This window comes from Suricata suricatta, chromosome 13 (genome assembly GCF_006229205.1).
Source record: "Suricata suricatta isolate VVHF042 chromosome 13, meerkat_22Aug2017_6uvM2_HiC, whole genome shotgun sequence".
Taxonomy (NCBI): Eukaryota; Metazoa; Chordata; class Mammalia; order Carnivora; family Herpestidae; genus Suricata; species Suricata suricatta.
Genome location: NC_043712.1, coordinates 20,007,447 through 20,019,021, shown reverse-complemented (window position 1 = coordinate 20,019,021; position 11,575 = coordinate 20,007,447). Strand labels below are relative to the sequence as shown.

Below are 11,575 nucleotides of genomic sequence, written 5' to 3'. Positions count from 1 at the left end.
AACGGTGGAAAATGACACCCAAATCGCCAAATCCCTCCCAAGCTCTTGGGGCCCAGATGCTTCAAGAGTATCCTAAGCCCTTTTCCCTGTGCCTCCTCCATGGGCTAGTGCATCCCCCTCAGCACGGCTCCCTCCAGACCCCCTCATGGTGTCGGTCCCATATTTGTTCCCTGAGGCTGCCCTGATCCCTGGCTTCCCTCTAAGCCCACTATCCTTCAGACTGAGGCTCTTACAAGCTGCCTGACCCTGAGCAAGTGTCTTGACCTTTGGTGATCTGCTTCCCCTCCAGAAATACCTGTGCTAATGATGCCGGGCTCCCAGGTATCGATGAAGATTCCTTGGCCAGGTTCTGTGCCGAAAATTTACGACAGGAATCTTCATTAAGCCTTTGAGCGTCCCTATGACATAGATTCTGCTATTATTTTCATGTTATTGACTAGGAAACTGAGGCTCAAAAACATAAAATCTTTTGCCTGAGGTCCCAGAGCCAGTACTTGCTGGCTCAGGATTTGAACTGAGGTCACACTCCAGGCTCAAGTTCTCTACTACTACTGTCTGTGATAGATTTCTCTGAGGATTCTCTTTTCCCACAGGGCAACTGGGAAAGGGTTACTAAGTGTATTTAAAAATGAGGGGCGCCTGGGTGGCTCAGTCAGTTATGCATCCGACTTCAGCTCAGGGCTTGATCTCATGGTTCCTGGGTTCGAGCTTTGTGTCGGGTTCTGTGCTGACAGCTGAGAGCCTGGAGCCGGATTTGGATTGTCTCCCTCCCTCCCTCTCTCTCTCTGCCCCTCCTCTGCTTATGCGCACACGCACTCTCTCAAAAATAAATAAACATTTAAAAAAATGAAATACTGTTGGGGCACCTGGGTGGCTTAGTTGGTTAAGTGACTGACTTTGGCTCAGGTCATCATCTTGTAGTTCATGGGTTTGAGCTCCCTGTTGGGCTCTGTGCTGACAGCTCAGAACCTGGAGCCCGCTCCGGATTCTGGGTCTCCCTCTCTCTCTCTCTGCATCTCCCTCCACCGCATTCTCTTTCTCTTAAAAATAAATAAACATTAAAAAAATGAAATATTTTTAAAGGTCACTCCTCCCCCCCAAAATTCCCTTCACCTCAAAAAATTGGATGGTTAAAATGGGCAGATAAGACAGAGATACCAATAAGAAAAAAGTTTACCACCCTAAACTTGCCTTAGTGATCAAAGAAATACAAGTTAAAATTAAAATTGTGTACTGCTTTTTTGCTTATCGGATTGGAAAAGACAGAAAAACTATGGCCACATTAAAAGCCCAGGGCATAATTTAATTTACTCCTGATTTGTTGTTATTTTGTCCATAGAATGGACTTTACAATTTTTCACTTAACATGTTAAGCTTTGCTCGGGTTATTAAAAGATCAATAAAGTTTTTAAATGATAATTGCAAAGATTAGTCAAGAGCGAAACTAGGTAAGGGGCCAAATGGAGCGCAGGACGCAGCCCCCGCGGCGCCGGCGACTCCGGCTGGCACGCCGCCGCCCAGGGACCCGTGGGTGCGCCCCAGGCCGCCCGGAGTGAGGCCTCACGTAGGGACCACAACTCCCAGGCACCCGCGCGCCCGCCTCACCCGACATGTGACCGCACCTCACGGGTCGCGATCGCGGCGGCGGCGGCTAGACGGACTCGGAGCTGGGAGCCCGGAGCGAGCAGCAGCGTCTCGGCGCCCGCTCGACGCCGCGCTAACCTCGAAGGTGAGTCCGGGCTCGGTCGACAGCGACGGCGCGAGGCGGGTCGCCCTTGGCCGGGAGCGAGCCTTGCGGGGGACGCGGGAGGCGGAGTTGGCGGGGGCTTTGCTTTGGGATTTTCTCTTATCGGTGCCTCCTGCTGGTAGTCAGTCCGGCCGGACAGGCGGTGGAGGCGCGGTGGTTGAAGACAGACTTGGCCGAGGGTTCCCTGCCCCGGGCGCAGTGACTTGGGGGAGATTCCGAGAAGGCCCCCATCAGGTGCGGTGGGTGAAGACGGACATGGCCGAGGGTTCCCTGCCCCGGGCGCAGTGACTTGGGGGAGATTCCGAGAAGGCCCCCATCAGGTGCGAAGGCCCCGTCGCGGCAAGCCGGTGGTCTGAATCTCTGGGAGGGAAAACCCCAGACCCAGCTACTTTACATCGTCCCTACATTTGGGTAGGAAGTGGCATTTCAGACTTTTTTTTTAGGTAGAGGTCACCTGGGAGAGAATGTCAGCTTGCAAGACTCTTTGGTCTCTGAAGAAATCTTAATAGATCCCATGAGGAATGTCATAGGATTGAAGATACAGGAAGCCAGTACTGGCAATTTAGTCAAACGCTCACACCCCCCTCCTACTGACCTTCCAAAAGGGGAAATAGATGGGAAGAGCTTGTGAAAAGCTCCGGAACAGGGCAGCGCAGGACAGGGGCTGTCAGCTCCCCCTGAACTCTTGGGTTTATAAATGAGAGAGCTCTTCTCAAAGTGTAAGTAACCGCAGATGAGACCAAAAAGAAGAAAACAAGTCCATGATTGCTCCCTTCTTCACCACAGCCCCTCCCTTCCCAGGGTGGGGCCCTGAATAAGCACAGATAAGTTAAACTCGGGGTCTGGAGGCTGAGATTCCACCCCAGTGAGGAAAGGAGCGTAGGGGGCTCCCTTTTACATATCTGACCACAGGGCCCTGTTTCATTGAAAAATGCAGCCCCCAGTCAGAGTATGCTGATTTGACTCCTTTTCTCCAGTTGGAAAGGCAAGCGTAGGTGAGGCTACCTCCTCTTCCTCACTCCCTGATGAGCTGGAAGCACTGTCGGGGCACTTTGAGCTTGGAACATACTAGACTCCGTCTTCCCCCTGGCTGCCTCCTGCCCTTCCAGCTTCAGATGTCCAAGCCATCTGCCTTCCTGGCTGGGTTAGGTACCCCCCCAGAGGGGGCGGGTGATCCTCTGCGCCTCCCCTGGCTGACTGCATACATCCTGTTGTAACGATCTCTTCCCTTCCCTCTCCCCTGACGGACGGCTAGTTCTGTGAGGGCCAAGGACTAATTTGTCTCCGAATCTCCAGCATCTGCACCCCTAGCAAAACAGAAATCAGTGTTCATCAGTGAATTACATTTATTGTGTTGCAGGATTTCAAGTCTATCGCAAAAGTTTGAGGCTTGAGGCTTCCGAGAGAGCTTGGCCCAGGCCAAGGCCCGTTGGGGACATTCCAGTCATGCCAACTGCTTTACTAAGTGAACCCAGAGAAGGGGCATGGTGCAGTACCCCTCTAGTCCCAACGCAGAGGTGGTGCCAGGCTTCCGCTGACGCTGAATGAGCATAACTCCAGTGTGAATGGAGTTTCGTGGGAGGGCTGGTACTCATTTGTCTTCATACGTCCATCTTTTGTGATCATTTTGCCAAGACAACACATACGCTTTCTGAAATCCTAACAAGGGATGTCTCTGGTAGTAGGACTCAAAGTGATTTCTACTTTCTTTTCTTTTCGGTACTGTTTCAGCTTTGTACATTAAACAGGTACCCCCTTTCACATTAGGGGGACAAGCTATTTTTATTTCAGAATTCTTTGACATGATTTTTATATGATTGCCTAGGATTCCCTTTTCTTCTTATGAGGTCTTAGGCAAAATCCCTTCCTCTGCTGGGACTCATTTCTCCATCTGGGAATGAGATGGAGGTAGAGAAGGGCCAACGGGGACCAGATCAGTGTTTTTCACACTGAGTTTCTGCAGGGCTCAGACCTCTCTCCCCACTTCACTCAGAACCCTGGGTTTTATATGGTGGAGTTATAAGGAAGATTTTATTTGCCAGTGATCAGTGATCCCTGGTCTCTCTCTCTCTCTCAAACACACACACACACACACACACACACACACACACACACACACACCAGAAAACAGTTGAAAGCCAGGGGACTAAAACCCTCTGAGGGGGGGAAAAAAAAAGTGATGCCCGGCATGGGGACGATAGTTAATACTACTGTATTGTATATTTAAGAGTTGCTGAGAGATTAGATCTTAAACATTCTCATCACACGAAGAAAATTTGTAAATGAGTGGTTATGGATGTTAAACTAGTCTTACTAGCTGATCATTTCACGATATATACAAATAGCAAATCATGTTGTACACCTGAAACTAATATACAGTTACATGTTAATTATGTCACGATAAAAGTCTAAAAAAACCTCATTTTTAGTTAGGCCCCTGGTTTCGGCACCAAATGTAAGATTTAATAGATGGAGGCAGAGAAGAGAGGAAAGAAAGAGACCAAGTTATGGAGCCAAGGAAGCATTTATTGGGATCTGCGATTCCCCGGGAGGTTCCATGACTCCGGGAGTGAGGAGTCAGGGAAGTCACGTCTGGTATGGGAGGGGCGGGGTATTTTATGGATGAAAGACTTCCGGTCCTGGGAGGGCAGACCACCAAATAAGGGCACTTTAGGGACGTGGCGGGATGGGATAGGTTGCCTCCTCTGTCAGGGTGGTGGGAAGCTGGGGCTTCATGATTGGCTGTTTTCAAACTGGCGCGGGACATTCCAGGTCTGCAGGTGAGGGGTGGGGGGTCATCGGTGCACGGTGTTTTTCTCCAACCCACAGCAAAATGGCCGTTCGGTCGCCATCTTAAGGTAACTCCTAGAAACTCTCTAAGGATACTCTAGCTCCAGCATTTGGGGGATTCTAATACTTGCCTTAGAAGGCAGAACTTCTGTTATCTGATCCCACTCAGCCAGGGCCCCCTTAGCTCAGGGGACCTTCTTTTCCCTGAGACGGTGAGCTAACATTGATCCCTCCGGCTTTAATGTTGCCAAACGCAGTCATTAAGCCTGGTGTGGGCACTGAGAATCGCCACCCGCCTCCCTTCTTGTCCTCCTTTCTTGGAAATCGAGGGGAGTGTAGCATCTTGGAATCCACGGGGCTTTGGCATTCAACTAGATCTGGCTTACAGTCCCAGCTCTGCCGACTTCCTAGCCTTGGTACCTTCAGCAAATTACTTAACTCCTCTGAGCCTAGTTTTCCTTTCTGTGAGATGGGACTAATTGTCCCTGTCACATAGAGGACTGTTGTTGAACCGAGATCGTGTATAAAGAGCCGTTAATGCCGCCCCAGACAAGGATGGGCAAGGCGCTCTTTGAGAAGGGCGTTCAGATGGAGGCTGCGTGGTCTGTGCTTCTACGTTCGTTCCTTCCGTAAGGCGGGGAGCTCATCAAGGGCGGAGACATTACCCTTTGTCCAGAATGCTGGGCACAGAATGGGGTCAGCAAATGTTTAATGTGAAATGAGCGGACAGATGTGGAGCACAGAGTAGAGACGGACTGTGCTGCCCCCTCCAGGAAACACACGGCTGGAACAGAATGGCGAGGGCCCTCGGGTAAGAGGCATCGTTCCGCAGTCTAGTGCTTCCCCATTGGGTTTGGAGGGCACAGAGGGGACAGCCCAGTGTGACCCGAGAACACCAACCTGTGTGGCACCCCCCACTCACTTCCACCTGGAGCAGGACCAGCTCCATGATAGCTCTGCCGCCCGCCTGCCGTGGGGCCTCGGGTGAGTCCCTGCCCTGCCTGGCCTCAGTTGGTCCTGGAGACAACTAATGTCCCTTCCTGCACTTAAGACCAGTGGCCTTGCTCCTCTGAGCCTTTAGGCGGCGCTGCTGGAGAGCACTGGGGGCCATGACTTCCATTGCCCTGAACCCACCCCCGTAATGCAGATTCCCTTCTATTTCAGATGCATTTCATTTTCTCCAATGAGGTGGTGCTTCTGTTTGATTTCTGGAGCGTCCACAGTCCTGCAGGTAAGAGTTGGGAAGCCTTGTAGCTCTAGGTGGCGGAGAGCCTGGGTAGTCTTTAGTGTTACGCTCTGTGGACATTTAAGTGGGCCTGACTCCTCTTATATAAACATTTGATTTGGAACTTTGCATTTATAATTCCATTTGCAAGCACTGCTCTTCGGATCCCAAGAGGCACCGTTATCTCACCAACTGTCACAAAGGCCCAGAGAGAGGCCGAGGATAGCTTTGGCCTCCATTACCAGAGAAGGAACTGAAGCCCAGAGAGGGGAAGAGACTCGTGCAGAGTCACACAGCGAGTAAACCTCAGAGCCAGAAGTAGATCGAGGCGTCTCGTTGCCTCCTAGCACGTTCCTAGCACCCCCCTCATGCCCAGCATCAGCTCAGAAACCCTGAGCAGCTGCCCAGGGCTGGGCTTCAGATAGGACATCAGTGTGCAAGAGAAGAGAAAAGTATGGCTTTGACTTGAAAAGGCAGAGCTGGGCCCGAATTCATGATGGAGTTCTGGTTCCGCTTCAATAGCTGCATCTTGAAAGTAGAAGGAAAGTGGCCCACGTGCCCCTCCTTGCAGGCGTCGATCACATAAATCATGGTCATCCCTTGTGCGGGTGACCATCCCTGGGATCCAGTCTGTAGTACCCCTTCTCAGGGCTCTGAGTCGACGGTGCCCCGCCAGGCGGCCCCAACTCCGAGCCTCTTGTGCAGGTGCACGGAGACAGTGACACAGTGGCTGGGGCTGGCGTCCTCCTGAAGACCTCCTCCCTCCCCAGTCGGCCCTCGATGCTGGCTGTTGTTGGCCCAGCCCCTCCATGTGGCGTCTCCCACGGCCCCCCCGCTTCCTGTGGCAGGGTAGCTGGGTTCCAAGGAGCGAGCGTGTCAAAAGAATGAGGGGCAAGTGCTTGGGATTTTAAAGACCGAGCCTTGGAAGTCACAGAGCCTCACTGCCACCTGTATTGGGTGAAGAAATCGCAAAGGGCTTCTCAGTCTAAAGGGGACGGGCCGTGGACCCCACCGCTTGATGGCAGGAGTGTTGACATCGTAAGAAGAGCTTGTGGGCTGGGCTGGGGTGAGGTGGCCGTCTTCGGAAAATGGTCTCTATCGCAGACACTGTGAAGCCCCAGAAATAAGGTCGATCTGTGTGAACTAAGGGGAACCTCCGTACAAGGTGTACCTGGAGGGTGACGTCAGATCGGGAGAATCTGCAGAGACAGGAGGCTGTGGTCCAGACGAAGGCTTGTATCGTCAGCGAGTGTCCCTGGAAAGCTATGGAGGAAAACGCTGCCGGGAGACGACTGGGGTTTGTGAGGCGGGGCTGGGCTCACCTCTCACTGTGTACCGTTTTGCTCCAGTTGAATCTGTACCATACACGTGTAATTACACGTAATTTTATATTTTAAATAACCCGCATCTTTTGTAGATGATTTCCTCCTGGGAGCCCAATAAAATAACCAGAGCCAGACCATTTAGTATCCCTCCTATCTTGTAAAACCAAAGTAGCAATTAGCTAATTTTACACAGCAGCCCTAGTAAGGACTTAATGTTTTCTGTAAAATAACTTACTGGTCCCTCCCCCCACTATTATACAAGCAATACACACAGTAGAAACTTTGGGAAATTAGGTGAGAAGAAAATAAAACTCTCTTATATCCCGGGGTACCTGGGTGGCTCAGAAGGTTGGACGTCTGACTCTTGATTTCAGCGCAGGTCAGGATCCCGGGGTCAGGAGATTGAGCCTGCATCGGGCTGTGCTGAGCGTGGAGCCTGGTTGGGGTTCTCGCCCTCCCTCTCCCTTTGCCCCTCCCCCACTTGTTCTAAAATAAATCTCTTATATCTTGATTTGCTAAGATAAGTATGACTCCTTTGCTGAATCTCCCTTCTTCCAGACTTTTCTATGTACCATGAACAGACCTCACTGTACATGCTCTGCCCTTAACAGAAGTCATGACAGGACACCTGGGCAGCTCAGTCGGTTGAGCTTCTGACTCTTGATTTCAGCTCAGGTGGTGATCCTGAGGTCATGAGATGGAGCCCCACAATGTGCTCCGTGCTGGGCATGGAGCCTGCTTGGGATTCTCTCTCTCCTTCTCTCTCTGCCCCTCCTCGGCTTGTGCCTCCTCTCAAAAAAAAAACTGTAAAAAAAAAAAAGTCATGACAGAGACTTGTGTCCCCTGCAGGGGGAGCCGCTGGGGGCGGTGGCGTATGGCTTCTTCACCCTCGGACCCTGGCTTTCCCAAAGGGCTTCTCTTCCTGATCTCAAAGCCATACCCCAGTAGGCCAACCCTTCCAAAAAAAAAGCTGGAGAGGGAAAGAGAAAGTGAAGTTCTGAGCCCACGGCAGGTGGGGAAGATGCAAGACAGAGGGGGACGGAATGGATTCTGAGGGAATGGGTGGAGGTGCTCTCTGCCACCCATCCCGGGCCCCAGGGGAAGCTGCCAGAAGGCCACCAGGGCTTGCCTGGCCAGGTCTCTGCAGCTGGGCTTCGTTTGACAGGCATGGCCCTGTCCGTGCTGGTGGTCCTGTTCCTGGCTGTGCTGTACGAGAGCATCAAGGTCGGCAAAGCCAAGCTGCTGCACCAGGCTGTCGTGAGCATGTCCGTCCTCTCCAGCCAGCGGCTCGTTCAAGAGACAGACCAGGATTCCTCAGCCTCCGACTCAGGCCCGGCCGGCAGAGCCCGCCTCAGGTAACAAGGCCCAGTGTGGGGGGAACAGCAGAGTACTCACATTCGCCCGGAGAGAGGCTGGGCCCACAGGGCACAGCCCCTCTTCACAGAAAGCAAATCGAGGCCCAAGGAAGGACCGGAACTTGCCAAAGTGCTTACGGTGAGTAAGTAGGGAGGAGACCAGGTGCCCAGGCCAGAGCTCTGTGCACAGCCACTTGTGAGGCTCAGACTTTCAGAATTCTAGTGTAGGCCTCCGCCTAGCAATAGGGGTGCCCACCCGGCCCCCCTCCAAATCTCAGCAGAATTTCTTAGGTCGCTAAGGTTTCCAAACCAGGAGAGAACCTGGAGCTGTCCCTACAGAAACAGTAAGAATTGCTCTCAGCAACGGGTGCGTCTTGGTCAGGGAACCCCCCTCTTCCCCTCCCCCCAGCCTGCTCTGACAGCGGGGGGCCTGTAGGGGCCCAGTTCTGCCCTCTCTCCGGTTCTGCTTCCCAAGCCTGCCTGCTCCTTACATGGGCATCTCTACCATACACACCCACCCTGCAAGGGAGGTGTTCTGACTCCTGATTTACTGATGAGGAAATTTCAGTTCAGAGAGGTTATTTGTGTTGAGTGGCAGAGCTAGGAGCTGATCTACCACCAAAGCCCATGTTCTTTCCATTGTGATACTGCCTCCCACAGTAGATTCAGGAGGGGAAAAAACCTGCCTTACTGATTTTGTATTATCCTTTATCAGACATGACAGAATACAGATCTCATTTTCCCTTTTTGCCTAGGATGCCAGGAAGCTTGGAGCTAAAATAGTAAAGAAGTGATTATCCAGGGCCCCTGTGGGTGATTTCTCCTAGAGCTCTTTAAAAAGAAATCTCTTCTGGGTGAAGCATAATTACAAATACGCTGGTCCTGTAACTTGGATGCTCTGCTTCCTGACGCCAGCTCCTAGCTTCCAGCTCATTACCAACATTAACGTGGCTCTCGTTTTCCATCTAGGTGGTTTTTCTGTCACTTTGGCCAGTCTCTAATCCACGTCGTTCAGGTGGTCATAGGCTACTTCATGATGCTGGCGGTCATGTCCTACAACACCTGGATTTTCTTCGGCGTGATCCTTGGCTCTGCTGTAGGATACTACCTAGCCTACCCTCTTCTCAGCATGGTTTAGCTGGTGAGGGCACCGAGGGCTAGAGAGAGCTGGGGCGCCCTCTTCCAGACATTGAACTTCCAGCCCCATGTCTCCTGTTCCTTCTGATGGCTGTTCCCCGCCTCGCTCCCAGCTCTTGGAGGCTTCCGGCTGAAGCCAGCACTTGCTGCCTAGAGTCCAGAGGCCATTGCAGCTCCCTCTGTCCTCAGCCAGCATGCACAGGGCCCGGACACGGGCGTTTTGTGCCTTAGTAAGGCTTCTGTGACCTGAGGGAGAGTAGAGAGCCCAGAACCTGGGGACAGGGTTGCTGAGCCTGTGATGACTTATCCTGTGACTCAAAAATTAAGCATTTCCAAAGATCTTCAAGACAGGGAGATGGGCTCTGGGTGACGAAGGGCACGGGAGCCGGATACCTTCTGCCCTCGTGATCTGTGCCTTCTGTAGAGGGGCGTCTGCCACCGGACGTCCCGACCGCTTCTGTCTCCGAGGGACGACGGAGACCATACTGCCTCCTCCTCCTCACCTTTCTGCCTTTGGGACACATAAAGATTGTCCCCTTCTGTGGATCATGATAACAAACTAAGATTTTTCATTTTTTCCCATTGAACCCCTGGTTGGCAGTTTTGCACACTAATAAGGACAAAATTTTTCATGAGATGATTTCATGCTCTTCACGACGGATAGCAATTTCTGCTGGGCACGTTTTCCCTTTCTTGTGGGGAGAGTAAGTGACTGCAGATTAAAGGCAGAGGAGCAGAACTTATCAAGGTTCCTCATGTAGCCTCTGGATAGCAAGCTTCTCCCATCAGAGAGCACTGTCCATGGGAGGAAGCCAGTCTAAGGGCTTGAGGTGTCTGGGGTGGCTCTCCGTGGCTCCAATGCCCCCCTTTATCCTGACCCTTCTTTTATGCATCACAGAGAACTGCACTGAATATTCAATACGTCATGTTCTCTATTTAGTACCACCTGCTCGGCCATAATCACCTGGTGGGGAAACGTGATTTCATTCACTTGCAGTGCTGGGTAAGCCGCGGGGGGTGCTGACCGAAGATGCAATAAGCAGTCAAACCAAAGCATTATCTGTAGACTTAGGTGGGGCTCTCCAGATAGTTTACTTTACAGAAAAGGAAACCAGAGACCCAGGGAGGGACAGTCACTGCTGTATACTGTAATGTCTGCACTCCAGTACTTCACGGGCACATGAACCATGGTCTTACGCTTTGGGAATTAAAAAAGAAACATACATGTTAATAAATACATATATTTTAAGCAGTCTGTGACCATTCTTGTGTTCCTCCTGAGACAGCAAGCATAACGGCAGGAGCTGAGTGGGGCAAACGTGGCCGGAAGTGCTGCTGTGGGGCTGTCCCAGCACGCTGTCTGTCCATCTGCTATGAAGACAGCTCCGTGCTCAGGGAAGCCAACCCCGAGGCACGTGCCCTCAGGCAGACACCCCACAGCCTTAGCCTAGCTGACAGTCATTCTTATGTTCACACTGGATGCTGGCTGGGGGCTGCCCCATGAGAAAAACAAGTGAAGCACCTTCTGAGGCCAGAAGCAAAAGTACATCACACCCCCCTTTTTAATATGCAGTGAGAACTGCAACAGGAAGTATGTGCCACCTTCACTATTGACCAGTGCAACCTCCCCACCTCAGCAGGAAGCCGGACGGCTGCTGTGTGTCAGGACGGATGGAAGGTTTCCAGCATCCAGTGCGGTCTTGCTGATGGAGCCTCACATTCCCAGTTCTGTGTCCTGGGCAGCTAAGGCTCCCCCACCCAACCACCCGGGGCACCAGGGTGCCTCAATTAAGTGATTAAGTTAAGTGATTAAGCGTCTGACTATTGAGTTTGGCTTAGGTCATGCCTTCAGTCGTGAGATGGAGCCCCACATGGGGCTCTGCAGGGAGTGTGGAGCCTGCTTGGGATTCTCCCTGTCCCTCTCTCAATAGCCTGCCCTCCCTCCCCCTCTCAAAAACATTAAAAAAAGTGAAGGATCTGTCCCTCCCAGTGACAT

The 11,575-nt window shown here is 52.1% G+C and overlaps 1 protein-coding gene across 2 annotated transcripts; it reads left to right on the top strand.

Moving 5' to 3' along the window:
* Positions 1 to 1,618: 1,618 nt before the first annotated feature.
* SLC31A2 (solute carrier family 31 member 2) lies at positions 1,619 to 10,831 on the top strand. Of its 2 annotated transcripts, XM_029920649.1 has the most exons (5): positions 1,636 to 1,729; positions 5,702 to 5,768; positions 6,928 to 7,059; positions 8,253 to 8,442; positions 9,412 to 10,831. In XM_029920649.1, exons 4-5 carry the CDS (start codon positions 8,255 to 8,257, stop codon positions 9,578 to 9,580), a joined length of 357 nt encoding a protein of 118 aa, XP_029776509.1. In that variant the 5' UTR covers positions 1,636 to 1,729; positions 5,702 to 5,768; positions 6,928 to 7,059; positions 8,253 to 8,254; the 3' UTR covers positions 9,581 to 10,831. The 2 variants fall into 2 exon arrangements, with proteins under 2 accessions (XP_029776508.1, XP_029776509.1); XM_029920648.1 differs by lacking the exon at positions 6,928 to 7,059 and having other exon boundaries at positions 1,619 to 1,729.
* Positions 10,832 to 11,575: the final 744 nt, after the last annotated feature.